Source organism: Syngnathoides biaculeatus, chromosome 19 (genome assembly GCF_019802595.1).
Source record: "Syngnathoides biaculeatus isolate LvHL_M chromosome 19, ASM1980259v1, whole genome shotgun sequence".
Taxonomy (NCBI): domain Eukaryota; kingdom Metazoa; phylum Chordata; class Actinopteri; order Syngnathiformes; family Syngnathidae; genus Syngnathoides; species Syngnathoides biaculeatus.
In genome coordinates, this window is record NC_084658.1 from 4,479,157 (window position 1) to 4,498,661 (window position 19,505).

General features: G+C 42.3%; 1 protein-coding gene across 1 annotated transcript; it reads right to left on the reverse strand.

Annotated features, from left to right (window-relative positions):
• Window positions 1–867: 867 nt before the first annotated feature.
• tnfrsf11a (tumor necrosis factor receptor superfamily, member 11a, NFKB activator) lies at window positions 868–18,517 on the reverse strand. Its single transcript, XM_061805428.1, has 10 exons — window positions 18,315–18,517; window positions 13,466–13,544; window positions 13,216–13,341; window positions 12,380–12,526; window positions 12,207–12,297; window positions 10,207–10,283; window positions 10,019–10,126; window positions 9,862–9,911; window positions 8,214–9,120; window positions 868–1,815 (listed from the first exon to the last, which is right to left on the reverse strand). Exons 1-10 carry the CDS (start codon window positions 18,387–18,389, stop codon window positions 1,550–1,552), a joined length of 1,926 nt encoding a protein of 641 aa, XP_061661412.1. The 5' UTR covers window positions 18,390–18,517; the 3' UTR covers window positions 868–1,549.
• Between the last annotated feature and the right edge of the window lie 988 nt (window positions 18,518–19,505).

Sequence of the window (19,505 nt, forward strand, 5' to 3'; positions counted from 1 at the left end):
GTGAAACTCTTCTCGACACAATGAAGTCAAAGCGGAACAAGGAAATTGAGACCCGTCGTCCACAGGTGAGACAGCTGTAATTTCAGCGCTGCGTGAATGTAGACTTTCAGGTACTTTCCGCAACAGGAAGTTCTGTTTGATAGTTTACATAATCCTACAAAGTGAGATGCTACACTGGAGTACGCTGAATTGTAATTGAGGCCTTTAATGTCCTCATTATTTATTGTGAATACAATGGGGGTGCAGAATTGTAGCATACTGCAGTGCATGTATTCAGCTTGAGGGTGAAGTACAGCTCCAATGTTACAACATGAAGATTCGTTGTGAAGAATGCTCACAACTTCTTGTTCTCAATCTTTAAACTAACATGAAACAAGGTGATAAGGTGTTCATTCAACAATGCCTTCCGGTCCCCTTTCTTAAAAATGTTGTACAAGCCAGCTCTCCTCTCATGTGGCACCCTCCACGACGCCGGCCAGGACAAGATGGTGGCTTGCCTGGACTCTGCAGCTGCTCGAAATCCTCCTGCGCATGATGAAAGCGCGCCTGTCAACTGAGAGCTAACGCAAGAACAAAGAGGCCCCAGCCACATGTGTAATTAGCTGTGCCTCAAAAAGATTCAACACCATAAATAGCTCTTTGGTTGTAATTCACCCACCCCAGAATAGCAAAGCACAGGAGAGTGAGGCCACAAGACACAGGATGGGCGTCAGCCATCTTTTGATTGGATCAGATGTAAAACATTTTAATTTCAGTCAAAATATTCTTTTTTTTTTCCACCCACTATTATGATTGTCCCGGTTTATAAAAAAAAAATGGTTGGAATCATTCATCACATATAAAGTAAGCTTTTTGTCAACCACATTAAAAAACAAAACAAAAAATATGAATACACAAACAATGCAAATTTGTTTCAAACAAATTATAATAAACATTTTCATTTTCTTCATTAAAGCCTGCATGTTAAACATACTGAAATAAAAATAGTCCATCAAATGCATAGCATTTTTCCAAAAGACACTGCACATTTGGTGCAGTATGAAAACAAATCTTCATACTGAAAAAAACAAGATTCGTACCAAAACTGGATGTGTCTCTTTATTAGATTTATATGAAAAAAAAAAGCTTTCCATGGAAAAAAGTTACTCTGAGAAATGCCAGTTAATATTTTCTTTAAAGAACTTTTGGCATCTCCCGTCTAATGTCGCCAGCAGATTAAATTTCCCACCATAAAAAGATTTATTTCCATTATATTATTTTGTAAGGCTTCTAACAATTACTTGCACATTGTGAACATTTGGATCTTTTAGAGAAACTTTCCCAAAGTGTCAAACGATCCCTTTTAATGGTGCAATTGAAATATACCTTCAATAAGTCTGCCGGTCTGAACTCCAGTTAGCCTGTTGACCGGCTGGCAACCAATCCAGGGGGGGGCTCACCCTTGACCTTGAAACGCCAAGTGCTATACATAACGGGTGGAAGTCGTTTAAAAAGTGTGTAGATGATTAGAGAACACCATTGCTTTACTGCTTTGGTTACCACTGAGACGCTATGCAGTCATTTTTGGTGCCTGCGCGGTGTCATCCCATATTGGCTTTTGAGTAACAGAGTCCTCCGCTGACCTCAGACTACTCTGGAAAAACAAAGCAGTCTCATTGGCCTGTTCTTGGACAGGACTTGCAAAGTCGTCATCCAACGGCACCCCATCACTTCCGGAAGACGTCTGACCGACGTAAACGACGATGACATCGCCGCTGAAGTTCACCACCTGACCGCTGGAGATGAAGGTGGTGTTGTGACTCCCCGAAACTTGACCTAGTCGAAACAAAACACTGTGAGCAGGACATAAAGAAAAATGCGATATAAATGGAACATAGTTTTGCCTTTGTAAGAGCTGCATCAAAAATTCTGCCTTTACAATGAAAAAGCAAAAATTTTTAAAGTCAGTCAGTTTTTAAATTGAACAATGTTTATTATTTTGACAGCTTTTATCTTGTAACTCAGATAGTATACTTGATATATAAAAAATGATGAGCTTAAATTCTTGTAAGAAAAAATTTAAATGAAAACTGAACATTTTGTCCAACCATTTTTCTCGTCTGTGCAGCTGCGGCATAGCACATAAACTGGTGTCTGTCAGCTCAATCATGCAAATTAAGCAGTTGGGCAGCCATCCATCCATCCATCCATCCATCCGTCCGTCCGTCCGTCCGTCCATTTTCTGAGACCCGATAAACAAAACTTTTTTCTCACTTTTTATTTTACTTGACCCTTTGTCTGACTTTGCCAAATACGTAAGGAGATGACCTGTTGTGACTCTCACACGCACACACATGACACGCATACACACACACACACACACACACGCACGCACACGCACACACACACACACATACCGTATCAGATGAAAACACACACGTTGACAGAAAACACAGAAAAACACAAGAACCAAGCGGCAGCAGAGGCAGGCAAACAACGTATTTTTCCTGGAATAACAGCGTGAGAGGTCGAACTTGAAAATATGTCCTTCCACCACAAGTTTGAAAACCAAGCTCTCTGGAATCTGCTTCTCTTCATCATTTCCAATATCTGACTGATTTCTCTGGATGCCCAACAACAGCAACATACTGTAATTTTAAACCGAGCTGAACGCTGACAGAACATCTCTGCAATGTGTATTTTTCATTATTTTACAAGGATAATTCCTCAATGGCAAGACATTCTCTATTAAAATATATATGGAGCAGACTCTAAATAGTATTTGCGGGAAGTCCATCTAATGCACACGTGATGGGAAATGGTGTTTGTTTCAAGTGTGTAATTATGGGGTCCGGTCATCAAGTGAGAGTCTTACAGATTGTGTGTGTGCGTGTGCGTGCGTGTGCATGTGTCTGTGTGTTGGGTGGATGAGGTTATAAAAGTATTACTCAAGCTGTGCACATCTTGTTTCAATTAAACTTGTGGTCACTTTGCGCAACTCTATGAAGGTCTGAGTAAACAGGAACTCTGTCAATGGCACGACTCACACTGATGTACATACACACACATGTGCACACACACACACACACACACACAACGTGTGTCTTAGTGTGGTTCTGGTAGTCCACTATTTTTTTTAACACAAGTGTCCTATTCATTTTTTTTTTTTTGCACTTTAGTCCAACACTCGTTAAAGTGGTAAAACAAACTCTATTTTACCCAGTCCTCTACTATGTTTTATCACCTGCGAGCCCATCCATCCTTCTTCTACTACTACTCCTACTACTACTACTACCACCGGGTCAGGTCCCGTGGGCAGTAGTTTTAGCAGGGATGCCCAGACTTCCCTTTCCCCAGCCACTTCATCCAGCTCTTCTGGGGGTATCCAGAGGTGTTCCCAGGCCACCCGATAGACGTAGTCTCTCCAGCGTGTCTCCCCAGGGTCTCTTTCCAGGAGGTGACCGGGAGGCATCCGGATCAGATGCCCCAGCCACCTCATCTGGCTCCACTAATGCAGCGGTTCAACACTGAGCTCCTCCAGGATCACCAAGCTTCTGACCCTATCTCTATGGGAGAGCCCAGACACCCTGCCAAGGAAACAAATTTTGGCCGCTTGTATCTGGGATCTTATTTTTTTGGGCACGACCCACAGCTCATGATGATAGGTGAGAGGAGGAACGTATATCGACTGTCAAATTGAGAGCTTCGCCTTTCGACTGAGCTCCCTCTTTACACAACAGACAGATACAAAATCCACATCCTTACAGGCGCTGCACCAATCCGCCTGTCGATCTCCCGCTCCATTCTTCCCTCACTTGTGAACAAGACCCAGAGATACTTGAATTCCTCCACTTGAGGAAGGTTCTCATCCCCGACCTGGATAGGGCACACCACAATTTTCTGACTGATGATCAGGTGCTCTCAGATTTGGAGGTTCTGATTTTCATCCCACCCGCTTCATACTCGACTGCGAACCGCTCTAGTGAGTGTTGGAGATCACAACTTGATGAAGGCAACAGAACCACATTATCTGCCAAGAGCAGCAATGCATTGCTCAGGCCACCAAACCAAACCACCTCCATGTCTCACCTGTGCCTCAAAATTCTGTCCATAAATGTTAAGAGCAAAATCAGTGACAAAACGCAACCCTCACCTGAAACGAGTCCAAATTACTCCTGGAAATGCAAACCGAACTCTGACACCGGTCCCATGGGGAACGAACAGTACGTATCAGGAGGTTCGGTGCCCCATACTCCCAAAGGACATCCACAGGACTTCCCAAGGGACATGGTCGAACACTGGTTGGGCAAACTCCAATGCACCCTCGAGGTTCCTGCCGAGGCTGGAGAGCTAATCTACTGTTCTACAGCCAAGACGAAAACCACATTGCTCCTCCTGAATCTGCGATTCAACATCCCGATGGACCCTAATCTTCAGCACCCCTGAATAGACCTTACAGGGAGCCTTAGGAGTGTTATCCCTCTGAAGTTGGCACACACCCTCCGGTCCCCTTTCTTAAAAAGAGGAACCAATACACGAGTCTACCAATGCAGAGGCACTGTCTCCGATGTATACGTGATGTTGCTGAGGCATGTCAACCAGGACAACCCCACAACATCCAGAACCTTTAGGAGTTCAGGGCGAGGCTCATCCACCCCTGCCACTGTGGAGATTTTTAACCACCTCGGTGACCTTAACCTCAGACATAGGAGAGCCCGCTTCAGAGAACCCAGACTCTGCGTCCTCATGGGAAGGGGTGTTGGTGAAATTAAGGAGGTCTACAAAGTATTATCACCACCGACTCACAACGTCCTGAGTTGAGGTCAGCAGCGGCCTATCCTCACTGTACAAAGAGGAGATGGTGCACTGCTTCCCCCTTCCTGAGAGGCTGTTGTTCTCCATGGTTTAACCCAACTCTTCCCAGGCCCGGGATTCTGTCTCTTTGACCACCAAAGTTGGATTTGGTGGTCACTGTGGCTGGATTCCGCCTGGCTAGCTGGTACCTATCAGCTGCCTCTGGAGTCCCACAGGCTAAAAAGGCCCGATAGGGCTCCTTCAGCTTGACGGAATCCCTCACTGTTGTTGTCCACCAACATGCTTGGGGGTTGCCGCCAGGACAGGTACAGATCACCTTTCGGCCACAGCTCCGGTCAACCGCCTCAGCAATGGAGGTGCAGAATATCGTCCACTCTGACTTAATGTCCCCCACCATCCCCGGAACATGATCAAAGTTGAAACTCCTTTTGACAGGGGAATCTGCCAGCTGTTGCTGCCAGGACAGACCGGCATCTTTCCCCACCATCTGACTAACCTGTTCTTCCCACTCACGCCCTTCCAGGTCTGACTGTCATTTCTCACATGGGCATTTAATTCCCTTAGCAGAACGACTGAATCCCCTATGGAAAACCTCTCCAGCACTCCCTCTAAGGATACTAAAAAGGGTGGGTACTCTGAACTGCTGTTTGGTGCATAGGCACAAACAACAGTCAGTACCTGTCCCCCCACCGGGGAAAACGCCGAGTTAGGGGGCAATAAGTATACCCACACCTGCTCGGCGCCTCACACAGTGGCAACTCCAGGGTGGAACAGAGTCCAACCCCTCTCCAGAGAACTAGTACCAGAGCTCATGTGGTGTGTAGAGGCGAGTCCGACTGTACCTAGTCAGAACTTCTCGACCTCACACACTAGCTCAGGCTCCATCCATCCCAGAGAGGTGACATTCCATGTCCCTAAAACCAGTTTCTGTAGCCGGGGATTGGATTGCCAAGGTCCCTGCCTTCAGGTACAGCCAATCTCACATTGCATCCGACCCCAATGGCCCCTCTCACAGTTGGTGAGCACATCGGAAGGGGGACCCACGTTACCCTTTCTGTCTCTGCCCGGCCGAGCCCCATGGTTGTGAGACGCATCAGACGCTTGCCTTCAAGCCCCCTCCCAGCCCAGGCTCAAGAGGGTGGCCCTGGTGACCCGCGTCCGTGCGAGGGAAACCTAAACCCATTAATGTATACCAATATGGGGGTCTTTTGGCCATGCTTTATCTGGTCCCTCACCTAAAACCTGTTTACCATTGGTGACCCTACCAGGGGCAGGAACCCCCAGACAACTTAGCTCCTAGGATCTTCTAGGGACACAAACCCCTCCACCACAATAAGGTGACGGCACAAGAAGGGGTGGGTATGTGATATTTTCCCACTGTAGAGCTTTTTTTTCCTCAAAATAATAGCCTACAAATATTGTATTTGGAAAGGTACCTTGATTTCAATCAGGAAAACCAATGCCATGGAAACCCTAACCCTAACCCCTAACCAAAAATGTCTACACTTATGGTGCATAATGTAATTAAACCAACCTCATCTTAAATCCTTGTTTCAGAGATTAATTTGCAATGTAAATTTTGATGGATTCTAAAAAAGTTGTGCTCATATTTTTGACGTAAGAAAGCACATACATTAAGTGGCTTAGCCATGTTAGTATTTCAGATTTTAAAATATAATATGATAATAATATAAATGGCAATGATACATGGTTGTCTATATTTAGTAAGTTTTGGGTCCAGGAAGGAGCCAAAAATCTAACTGCTACAAACCTATTGCAAGCACTCAGTGGATTAACGTGATTCGTGGAGGGAGGTCTGTCTCTTTGGCCTCTGGAAGAAATATGCAACAGATGAGCCATGGGAGGCTGCAATTTTCCAGTAAAACCCAACATACATTTCAGATCTGTTATTCTTAGTCTTGGAGCTTTACTGTGGAAACCCAAAACTGCGAGTGTATCAAATTGTGTACGAGCATGACTGCGTGGCAGTAAAGTGAGGCGGCCTACACAAACAGCGCAGGAGATCCACTTGGCAAACACAAATGTACATGCATACGACCACATTATTCTTTTTTTTTTTTTTTTTTTTGAGTTAGTCATGAGGGGAGAACTGTTAAATAGCCATCTTTGTTACATCAATAAAGTCTCTTGATAGAACTAGTGACCAGGGGTGGAGCCCCCATACATAAGCCTCCTGAAGGGCCCCCCCTCCTGGCCTACGACCACCACTGCCAGCCTGGACACACACACACACACACACACACACACACCACACACACACACACACACATACATACACTGTAGTCTCTCCTGAAGTTGTTTTACTGTGGTTTGTGAATTTGTTGGTTTTAAGTTTGAGTTCATCGTACTGGAGAATAAAAGGTAGGCCTTGTAACGACCCACATGCAAAGTAGACTACATTAAAGACATCCATCCATTTTCTGAGTTGCTTATCTCCACAAGAGTCGCAGGAGTGCTGGAGCCTATCCCTCGTCATCATTGGGCAGGAGGCGGGGTAGTTGCCAGCCAATCGGAGGCACAAGGAGACAGACAAGACTCACACTCACAATCACACTTAAGGGCAATTCAGTCTTAATGCATGTTTTTGGGATACGGGAGGAAAACGGAGTGCCCGGAGAAAACCCACGCAGGCACAGGGACAACATGCAAACTCCACACAGGCGGGGCTGGGATTTGAACCCCTGTCCTCATAACTGTGAGGCCAACGCCCCCAGTGCCGCCCACAATAAAGACAGCTATCATAATTTTCATTTTACAAGTCATTTCAAAAATTGGTCAGCCTGCGGTACATTATGTGCGAGGCCCTTTAAAAATCTACTGATAGTCAATGGCAAACCGATAAGTATTTTAGCAGCTCAGATATATACGCCGGTAAGCATTTTTTTTTTTAATTATTAGCGGCATCAATATCATCAATAATAACAATTTTTTTTTCAAATAAAGCATAACAACTGGCATGTCTTAATTTTTGTGCATTGTTGGTGTCAGAAGTTTCCTTTAACTGCTTACTGTGACCACATTTAAGGTTTGGCACAAGCAACCAAAGCCGATTTTGGTGTATTTGACCAGGGACCACGTCGGAAGACAGAATGAATTCAGCTGGAGACACACCTAAGGTGGCCTGCAGTCCTTTATCTATCTTTAATACACTAGCTGCAGGCATCTGCCATATTGCATAAACACAGTGTGACACATCTCCGTGCAAAATTACAGGACACACCACGTCTGATTTAAAATGTTCATGAAGTCGACCCCCAAATTTTTATTGCTGTACTTATCTTGTATTCATTCCCTTACATGCATCTAAACAAGCTGACCAAAATATTGAGAGCGCTCAGTATAATACAGAGCAGCTCTACAGCACACTTTTTTTGTTCGTTTGTTGGTTTTAAACACACCTGAGGTAAGAGTTGGTTCTGCAAGCTGACTCTGGAGGCTTCCGGGGGGGCACTCGAGCTCTGTGTCCCCAGACAGAAGTGTTTTTCCTCTGCTGTCCTCCCAGGAGGCTTTGTGGCCTTGTTCTTGACTGGGGGCCTCCAGAGGCCTTTCTGAGTAGAGATCTCCCATAGATGAGGAAGTTTTTAAAGGGCTAACCGAGGTCATCACGGTGGGCCCACTATTGTCTGTGAAGGAGGAGTCTGTGCTTTCCAGTCTATAATATCCCTTCTGCTTAGCTGCCGTTATATCTTTCAGGTGACCTTTAAACTCTGGTCTTACCCTAGCCTTGCTCAAAGGAACACAGAGCTCAGGAACCGAGCTGGATGGAGGAGTGACGGAGGAAGAGCGGAGGAGAAGAGGTGAAAAAGAGACAAGCGAGGCAACGTTTGCCTCACTCTTGGCTATGTTTTCCTGTCTGACTCTTGAACTCTTGTCCTCCTTTGACCTCTCTTCTGCATGTAGACCACCACAAGAGCAAGTCCAGGGAGTCCCAGGGCTGACAGCTTGGCTACAGTCCTCATTCTCCCCAACCTCCAGAGGCTCCTGGACCTGAACGCTGCATATGCAGGAACCAGGCAACAGTGGAGAGACACTGGTAAGTTCCTCTTCTTCCGACACCTCCTCAGGACCACCGGAACCTTGGCTCTCCTCCTCCGTCACTGCCTCCCTCTGTGGGCCTTCGGTCGTGGTCATTTCTTGGGTCTGAGTGGGGGAGACTGCAACACTGGGAGTGGACGGGAATAAGGTGCATGGGGTCTCCCCACCCTCGCTCATGTGGGGGGCTTGGCAGAAGAGTTTGGTGGTCTCACATGGGCTGTATTTGAGACCTCCCGCTGCTCCACTGTGGTAGAGAGGGGCTAGAGTCTCCTAAATAAAAAAACAAATAAAACATAATTCATGTTGCTTCTCCCAGGGAAGTACATGGATGTTTTTATAATTGCATATTGACGCAAGAACTACAAAGAAAACTACTTTTAAAATCTCTGGGTAAGGATTTTTAATGTCCCCTGCACAGAATTGATGAATGAATAAATTTTGTAAAAACGTGGATCTTGCGCCACAAATTTTAAGATGTATAAATAAATAAATAAATAAAATTAAATGAACGAGATTTTGTCACTGAACTGTGACGTTTTGCATTGAAAATGCTATATTTACCCCCCAGAACACTTTATTTTGTCCCAAATACAGGGCTGTGAAAAGTATTTGCCCCCTCCTCCCCACTCCTAATTTGGGGGTAGTTTGTGAAATGGAACTCACCTTTCCCAAATTTGTAGTACGTTACTGTGACTGAGGGTGCAATAACTTTTTCACAGAGGGTCAGAAAGGTTTTGATTGTTTTGTTTTTTGTTCTAACCCTTAATAAATTTAACTGTCATTTTTTAAAACTGGATTTTGTATTACCTGGGGTTGTCTGAGTGATGTTAAAATTGGTTTGATAATTTGAAACCTTTGTGTGTGATCGAGTGTAAAAAAAATAGAAATCAGGATCGGGAGAATACTTTTTCATGGCTCTATATGACACATAAAAATGTTGTATTTTGTCAAAAAAACATGCCTCATGACATTAAAATGTTTATTTGTAAATTGACTGAAATTTCACCTTACCTGTTGTATCCTTGTCCTTTTTAGATTCTGAACGCATGATCGCAGATTAACTGGGAAAAAAAAAACATTTTATTTATTTATTTATTTTTACATCAACGTTTTACACTGGCTGGTGAATGACATCTTAAAACCAAAGCAATGTACAGTTGCAACTTACCAGAGAGTAAGTTGAGTTTATCTTTGTAGCAGAAGAGGAGCAGGATGAGGAGACAGAGGACAGTGATGGCTGACAACACTGACACTATCACCCAGGAAGGGGCAGCACCTACAGGTAGAACGGCATCACAATGTTTTGGATTTAAAAATATATATATATTTATTATGAATTGATCTGATATTCCTTACTGGAAACATGTGGTCCACATACAGCGTCTGCCTGCGCGCTGCCTGGTGCTGTCTCACTCCTGCCCTCTGCTTTACAACTGAGGAAGAATGAAACACACGATAGAGCGAGTTACTTAATATTAATAATAATAATAATAACAACAACAACAACAATAATAATAATAATAATAATAATAATCTTTGGCCACAACAAGAATTTTGTCAAAATTTCAACAAAAAGTTCACCCTTGTAGCAGCTTTCAAGTCCTGACAAAGCAATAATGTTAATGAGCTGTTTTACAAACACTGTCTTTTTGTGATGGAATTAGACAATATTTTCACATTTATATACTTATATTTATCCACAGAAAGACTTCATTTGGTCAGAAAAAAACCCCTGCAATTTTGCCTGGCAATTGTAACTTATTTTCTTGCAAAAAAAAAAAAAAAAACATTAGGTGACAATTCTATATTGTACCACTAAAATGTTGTATATATATATATATATATATATATATATATATATATATATACACACACCACAAAAGGCTATGTTACATCATTAAATGCTATATGTAAGCATGCAAACAGTACTTCTATCACAAACTACAACATTAGATCAATAAAACTAGGCATAGCCATAATAATGTAATTTTCTTTTCCATAAAATAATATCATAAAAACCCTATGGTTGGCCACAAAAAATTCTATACTACTGTAATAGGTCACTTGAATGATTAGGTTTAGCCAGGAAAATATTCCTTTTGCCTCAAATCACTGTTTATGTTCTTGAGCCACAAAAACACTAATTCTGCTGCAAAAATACAATATTTAGTCACTAATATATAATACTGTTTTGCCACTGTTTTGTATTTTTTATTAGCTCATTACTATGTTGAGCATCAACAATGTTGGACTGTATTTGGTTATACAGTATTGCCTCAATAAAATGATTATATTTAGTAAAGTAGATTCAAGCTTTAAAAAAAGAAAAGACACTATACATAGGGTGCCATACATCATATAGTGGTACCTCTACTTACGAACGTCTCTAGTAATGAAAAATTCAGGAAACGTCTCCTCAGAAAAATAGTCTCTCTAAGTCCTAAGGAAAATTCAGGATATGAAAGGAAAATATAGGCGCTGAATTCAAAGCCCCCAAATTCCACTGAACGTAAGCATTCTGTGTCTTGATTTGTGTGGCGCGATAGAGCTGCTCTCCCATTGGCTATCGTCATAGCATCTTCCTGGTATCCCATTAGCTAGGAGGGTTAATCTTTACCCATGATGCTTTAAATGTGAAGTTTTGGTGCAAATCTATTTAGGAAGAAAACTCAAGTAGACACTATTTGCTTTAGAGGACCACATAAAATGAGGTGGTGTGCTTTAAGTCTGACACTAATGCACTTTTAGGTCACTAAAATGCTATGTAAGCGACAATAATGTTAATTAAGCCACAAAAAGGTTGTGTAGCCACAAAAATGTTACATGAGGTCACTCACTGAAATGCTTAGCAAAACCCACAAGAATGCTTGTTTTGCCACAGAATATAATAAGTAACTAAAATGCTACATTTTACCACGGAAATGTGTGAAAAGGCCACTTAACACATCTGGGGCAGAGGCATATGACTTTCTTTGTTTGTATTGCACTACTTTTGAAGTTAACCTAAAGCTGGTACAACATAAAAATATAATAATGAGGTGAACGGAAACAAAGTCTGAAATGCAAGGATAAAACGGTGTCTGCGGAGATTTAATTAAAACCTAGCCGTAGTCCATGTGTCACCTTCCATAGCGAGCCAGCTGTGCAGCGATTGATGGAGGGGAAAACATGTTTCTCCGTCTTCTACTTTTGGATAGGAGCACAAGTGGAAAGTGATGTATGTGATCCAGTGTTCCAGAGGAAGCAGTGCCTGCACGCGCGTGTTACTCATCACAGTTGGCTCGCTCTGAGCACAGCGACCAACCGAGTGTTTTTCGCTTTAAAATGTCAAACCAAGATTGAGCGTGAGCACCTACTCCGTCCACCGTCTGCATTGTTTGGTGTTGTTGTCTGCAGAAAAGAATCCTTTCTTGCACGGAACACAAATCTTCCTTCCGTTTATGGACTCTGGAATACAATATATACATTGTACTATGTCACTATCATTTTACAGTATGTGTGTCTCTGTTATTGAAGAAGTCCGTCTGACCTGGTTCCACCTCTAGTCCGTACCCGGGGCGGCAGGTGGGAATCTTTTCACAGAACTCGCAGTTGATGGGCGAACACTGGAAGTTGGGAAGACAGCGACAAGGCTCCTCAGCCTCCAGATTTTCAGGTCGTGACATGAAACCTTTACCTGTAAATAAGGACGGAGATGATAGTCTCACAATTAGTCCTGATTTTGGCGTGTCTGATCGTATTGGAGCTATTTTCTTAATATGTTTTGGATTACAAAGCAGCACTGCGGTCTTGTGGTTAGTGAGTCAGCCAAAGAGTTTTGAGGTTCGGGGTTTGCCTCTCAGCTCAGGCCTTCCTGTGTGGAATTTGTATGTTCTTCCTATGTTTTCGTCCTTCCTCCACATTCCATAACCATGCATGTTAGGTTCATTGACGTACCGACTCAACCACATCATGCACAAAGTCAGGAGGGATGGACTCCAGTTCAGTACTAATTTGACAAAAAGATGACTAACTTTTATATGGTGCAAAGTTTTCTGTATACTTTGTTCTTTAGTATTAGTTTTTAAAATCTGCCTTCAAAAAGTAGAAAATGCTAAGTGGTGATGATGTAGCTCTTCAGGTGTATCTAACAAAGTGCCTTGAAGGTGAAGCGCTGATTTTATTCTTGACTCTTGCAAATCAGTTCCAATCATCCTAAAATCTCTCGCAGGCTGTGCAAGCTTTAGCTATACTATAAATACACGAAAAACAATCATGACAGCAGGGACCATCAGCAAAAATGTCCAATGGACTTTCCTTGGGATTACAACATAAAAAAAAAAGTTTGATCCAATTGGTGAGTGCATTAATTCTGGAGTTCCTGACCTGCATCACATATTCTCTGTTGGAGGCAGCGCGTCTCTTGGGTCCAATAGGGCTGGTACTCCCCGTGAGCACATTTAACACACTTGGTCTGGTGGGATTCACTGCAATCAGCAAACACGCGTAGACCTACCAGGTACCCGGAGTGGGCATGAAAAGAAAGAGAACAGTCACATCTCAAGTATGTGCGTAACCTCTATACTAAAAAAGAAACAAAAATAAAAGGGTCGTATTAAAAAAAGAAAATGGTTACCTGGTTTGCATTTATTGCAGCATCTTGAGCCTTTTAAGTACTGCTGTCCGCCACACTGAGGAGATTTGGACACTGCATTCTAAAAGACATTTTGACAGCAAAAAGATCAGTTTTTCCATTATTCTGTCTAGACATTTGAAGCAATAAAAAAAAAAGAGAATAATACCAATGTGAGCGTACATTTTTGTTTTAAGGGCCTTTTTCTCCTATTCGCCATATCCATGTGATCATTGGATATAGCAGTGAGTAATGAAAGGAAGAGGACAAAACTTTTTCCGAGACGTGCCCTGGAATTATTTCCGCAAGCTTAGAAGTACCTGACCAGAATCCAGACCATCAAACCAAACTCTAGTGGCACCCACTTACAAGAGGAGCCATCTGGAATCAAACAGAAACCTCCATTTAAAGGAGTGAAAGGATTCTCCCAGGAGACTCATTTTTTACGTTTTTTTTATGCCATTAATAATAATAGAAAGGAATATAATTACCATATCAGATGGTCTCCTGATGATATGACAATTTAAACAAGTCCAGGAAAAATGTCACACTTGGGAGTTGATTAAAATTTTTCTGTTAAACTATGTCTGAAAAGTCAACAAAAACAAAAAATTCAAGTCATCACGCTCATCCATCCATTATATGAGCCGCTTATCCTCACGAGGGTCGCAGGAGTGCTCGAACCCATCCCAGCTTTCTGAGGGCACCCTGAACTGGTTGCCGGCCAATCGGAGGGTATTCATGTTCATCAAATGTAACTTGAAACATTATTTTAACAACAAAAACGATTGCTATTTGTAATTATAAGTATGATGAGTGATTTTTTTTCCATACTTACATGTCCAACATCAGATCAAAGTGGATCTAAATTGTAAAACAACCCTATTGAACTCTAATAATACTCTAATAACTCTAATCATCTTTCATAAATTGACACATCCACTGGGAAATCTTGACCTCAGCTGACTCCTGGCATGAAACAAACTGAACTATTAACTATACAGAAAGTGTGCAGGTAACTTTCAACCTTGTAAATGTATACAGAAAAATACCTACAAGTCTTGGTAGTGCATTTAAAAAAACTAAGAACCAAAAACAAAACCAACTTCTTTTGAACTGAAGCTGTAGACTGATATTTTGCAACAGTCAATGCCTTAAACATCAGCATATTTTGTTACTATTATCTAGTATCTATTTTCACAAAACTATAATGCGAATGTAGCACAGGATTTATGAAGTAGACTTAATTTTGTTCTGAAACTTGGCATCCTTTGGCCTCCACAAGTGCGAGACAACCAATTTTGGGATGCCATCAAAGTTGTAAGTGGTTGTTTAATGCGCCATCAAGTGGACAAAATGAGCAACCCAAGTTGCTTTGATTGAAAAATAGCAATGAATGTGTTCTCTATTCCCACAGGACGGATCGGATGCTGGTTTAGGCCCATACATTTGACACCACTGGTTTGAATTATTGTAGTCAAAATAAAATGCAATTAATTATTTATCGTAGTTTGGGAACAGCTTGTTTGATTCCTGAGGTGAAAAAAAAAGTTTAATCTCTTGAGGTGACGCAAAAAGAGTCTAGACAAGTGGAGGTTAGTATTTGCGGTTAAGTAAGATTTTATTCAGTTTTGACACTCCTAATGAGATCACAGCCAGATCTGGGGTGAACCCTTGACAATTTGCATGAACAATGAACTGCGGGAGTCCATGCAAACACATAGCACAATGGAGCATGTGAGCCACGTTCCAGTCTTCTTTCAACACATACTCTCTTCCAGTTTGGCATGAACATCTTGGCAGCTCAGCACAATATGCAGTTAATGCTCACACACATTGTTCTCTGTCTCTTTGTCATTTAATGCTAAAAATGAGCTCAACAAGGGACACGCAAGACACGAGGTGATAAATGGGAACAGAAGAGGAGGGCTTACACACACACACACACACACACACACACACACACACACGCACACACAAACACACACTTACTTAGGTGCAAGCGGTGAATTGCTTGCCACATTGCTGAAGCAGTGACTTTGCCTGTTTTGACAGTAACGATGCCAAAACCACAGTCTGATCTAAATGTAGAAAAATACAACCTATAGCCGCCTTTTACACATTCAGCCCTTTCAAAAAAATGTCATTCTTTCCCATGATATATATATATAATACATAAAATGTTAGCAATCATTTTCCCATCTGTTGTCCTTTTCATCTCAGCGCCAACCACCTGCAGATGGGGTATGAAAGAAGTCAAGAGGGGAGAATGAAAAAATAAAGTGAAAGAAGGAACACGAGAAAGCTTGAAAAATGACAGGAACGAGCAACGTAGAAGGAAGGAAGGATGAAGGAAAATAAGGTGTATTTAAGGTAGAAGGATGGCCAGGAAGGAAATGAGAAGGGAGGATTAAAGAAAGAAGGCAGTAAGGGAAGAAGGACATCAGAATTGAAGGAAATTCGGGGATAAATGCAAAGAAGAAAGGAATGAAATCAGGAATAAATAAATATCAGGAAGAAGAGAAGCTGAATGGAAGGAATGAGGGGATGAAGGACGATAATGAGGAAGACAACCATGAAGAAGGGAGGAAATACAATAGGAAGTAGGACAGATGGGTAGAAGCTAGGGAGGATTGGATGATGGACTGCATGCTAGACAGAAAGAAGGTAAAAAAGAGATAAAGGACAAGAGGAAAGAGTGGAGGAGGGAGGGGGAGAAGGAAGGATTTAAGGGAGAACGTTGTGAAGAGAGACTAGAGAAAGGAAGGCACTAAGGGTGGAAGGAAAGTAGTCTGGAAGAAGAGATGGAAGGTGATGAGGGAGGAAGGAAGGAAGGAAGGAAGGAAGGAAGGAAGGAAGGAAGGAAGGAAGGCAGGCAGGGATGAATGACGCTAAACGAAGCAATGCATGACACACTACAAAGAAAGTAGGATGGAAGGAAAGAAAGCAGGAATGAAGGACAGAAAGGATGGAAGCAGGAAGAAAAAGGAGGAATGAAAGAAGCATAGATGAGATGAAGAAGGCCAAAAGGTAAGAATAAAGGAAGGAACAAATGCAACAAGTGAGGAAGAAGAGAAGAATGGAGGAATTGGTATGCAGGATAAATAAAAGAAGGAAGGACTGACATAGGTGATGGAGACCGACAAAGTGATACATACACGCATTCCAATTATGTATTTAAGGTGGTAGTGCACTGTATGTTAGGACACTAAATACAGCGTACATAGTGTCGTCTGTCCTGCCCTTGTAATTACAGCTAACATTTGCAACCCCAACCTCAATGCTAACTTTATCCTCTCACACACTGTGAGAACTGTTTGACAGTGAAGGAAGGGGGTGGGGGGATCCAATGGGGGTAGGAATTAAAAAAAAAACATTTGCACTCATGTGAAAACGACACTATGAACACCTTTCTGTGAGTTTTGCTTACGAGGTGTCAGCGTTCATGTGATAGCATCGAATCAGAGAGAATGCGCATTCCAAGAGGAAGATTTGCATAACGGCCTCGGCAGCCGGAGGTACGGTGCCAAGAAAAGCATTAAATGACTTTTTGGACTTTGGAGACTTTGGTGAGATTCATGAGGGTGCAAGGATATCAACACCTTGAAAAGTTGCCGTGATTTATTTAGTGTATATTTCGAAACATAAACCCCCTTTGGAAATCGAAACATTTCACGCGGGACAACTTGCATTTTTGGAAACTAGACCAACACAGCGGCCTCGTGGTTAACATCTCAGCTTAGTCCTTTCTGTGAAGCTTTTGCATGCTCTCCTCGGGATTCTGTTTTTCTACTCCCCTTTCCCCCCCAAAAATCCGTTAGTTTAATTAAAGCCTGGAAATTGTCCACCCCCTCGATTGTCTTAGGCCCTAACAGGGACCAGTTCTTGGTGTATCCCATCTCACACCCAAAGATCAGCTGGGAATCGTTCCTGTGGATAAATAGTATTTTTTGAACAAGAAAAAAAGCGCTAATCATTAAACAAGCATAAACCCAATTAAAACATTTGTCTAAAAATAACTCCACCCATAAATTATATCTCCACTCAATGTATTAGTTTTGCTCAATTTACAAAAGTAAATAGCTGCTTGGATGACGCGTCAATAAAAGGTATGAGGCACTCGAATAAATCAGTCAAATTGCAGCTTGTGTCATTCACCATAATTACTCTCCACATTTTGAGGTCATCAACCAGTGGCTCCGTGTTACACAGGGTGGCTTCAAATGAATATGGAACAAATTGTGACCGAGAAAATGGAGGGGAATTCTTCAGGGATCCTGTGAGTCAGTCATTGCACGACTATGGCGAGAACAAAACCAAAGCCAAAGCTTTGCAGTGTCACTTCCAAAACACATGCAAAAAAAAAAAAAAAAAAAAAGAAAAACAACTCTCCATAACTGTTTTTTTCCCCACAGGACTGTTTTCTGTTCCCAGGATGCCCTTACGTATGAGCAAATGTAAGTTGCATAGCAACTGTCATCCAAAGATATTTTGGAAGCGCAGAAAGGCGCAAAAAGGGGAAGGAATTGTGGTCCAGTTGCAGCCATAATGATGGCGGTTACTGTACCACAAGCCGTGATAGATAACAAGAACCCAACCACCACATCTTGTGAAGAACTGCAAAGAGTTGCACGAAGCAGCATCAGGGACAACAACAAGTCACTTTCAAGTCTTTCAATACCCCTAACCCGGGGTAGATGACAATCAAAACAGTCCATCCCTCCTCTCCAATGACAAAGTGATGATACCAACTCATCATAAACACACATATTTTATTGGATAACTTTATGGAGGAAGAGTAACATCATCAGCTCTTATGATTTCATTGCAGACTTCAGAACTAGTGACTTACTTGTGCATAGAAGGCAACCACGGTGCATGCCATCCAGCATGGGAATATCCACCTTGGGGGAAAGTTTAATCCCATATCTGCTGTTTGATGAAGACAAACTTCTCAGCACCTCTCAGTAATTCACTCCTCATGTGCAAGAGAGCGTGCGAGTGTGCACTCCGTGCTATAGGACATTCTCGCGCCTTCTTTTCCCTCTTTCCTCTACTTCGTTCTCCAGTCACCCACGCCTTCTAGAGAGGAAGGTGCATGCAAGAGCGTGTAAATGGGAAGAGAGAGAGAGAGAGAGAGAGAGAGAGAGAGAGAAAAGGAACTCCTCCTACACAGTATCAAATGTTAAGAGAAGTGGATCCCCCTCCCTCGACAACCTTCTGGTTGTTGTTTTTCTTTTTTGACCCCTCTATGCGGACCACCATTGCCAAGTCTTTCTAAATTAAGTAGGATATAGGTTACGTTTGATGTATTTATTTTTGTGAACAAAATCAACACAGTCACTAGCTCAGGGCTCAGCAACCTATTTGAGGCTGTGGGCTACTTCATGAGCACCGATCTTATGAAGGGCTATGTGACCTATTTGCGGCAAATTTCAGACTCAGTTCATTACACATACATAAAATGTTTTTTTGTATTTATTGTAGTAAATGACATTACAGGTATTTCAAAATTTTAATTCATGTAAGCAAGTCAGATTGAGAATTTAAAGCACAAATAATAGTAACAATTTGTGGCCTATGCTATTTTTGAACATACCTCGCGGGAGCCTTATGTGGTCCTCGCGGGCTACCATTCGCTCGCGGACACCGCGTTGGTGACCCCTGCGACTAGCACAACTATTAAAAGGAGGTGACTGGAAGATACAATAGATATAAAAAGTCTACACACCAATTGAGCACCATTGGAGTCCATGTGTGCTCGTGCCTGATACTGTCAAATGAGTCAAAATATCAGAGGTGGCTTTCAGTATTATGCAGTTCTACACCTTGTGACGTCAAATCCATCTGAAACAAATGTAAATTCATGACATGACTTTATATGATAATTTACTATTCAAGGAGCACAGAGCACTTGTGGTTACCATGACTGCCTCACAGTACTAAGGTTTAGGGTTCAAATTAAGTTCAGGCCATCATGTGTGGAGTTTGTTTGTGTGGGCGTCAGGATTTGCGACACTTTGGACCCCAAAGCTGCGAAGCA

Coding starts and splice junctions, on each gene's coding strand:
- tnfrsf11a (XM_061805428.1), bottom strand. CDS start 18,389: ATGGGATTAAACTTTCCCCCAAGGTGGATATTCCCATGCTGGATGGCA. Junction 10,284..12,206: donor CAATGCAGACGGTGGACGGA/GTAGGTGCTCAC, acceptor ATTCTTCCTCAG/TTGTAAAGCAGAGGGCAGGA. Junction 9,121..9,861: donor AAAGGACAAGGATACAACAG/GTAAGGTGAAAT, acceptor TTTTTTATTTAG/GAGACTCTAGCCCCTCTCTA.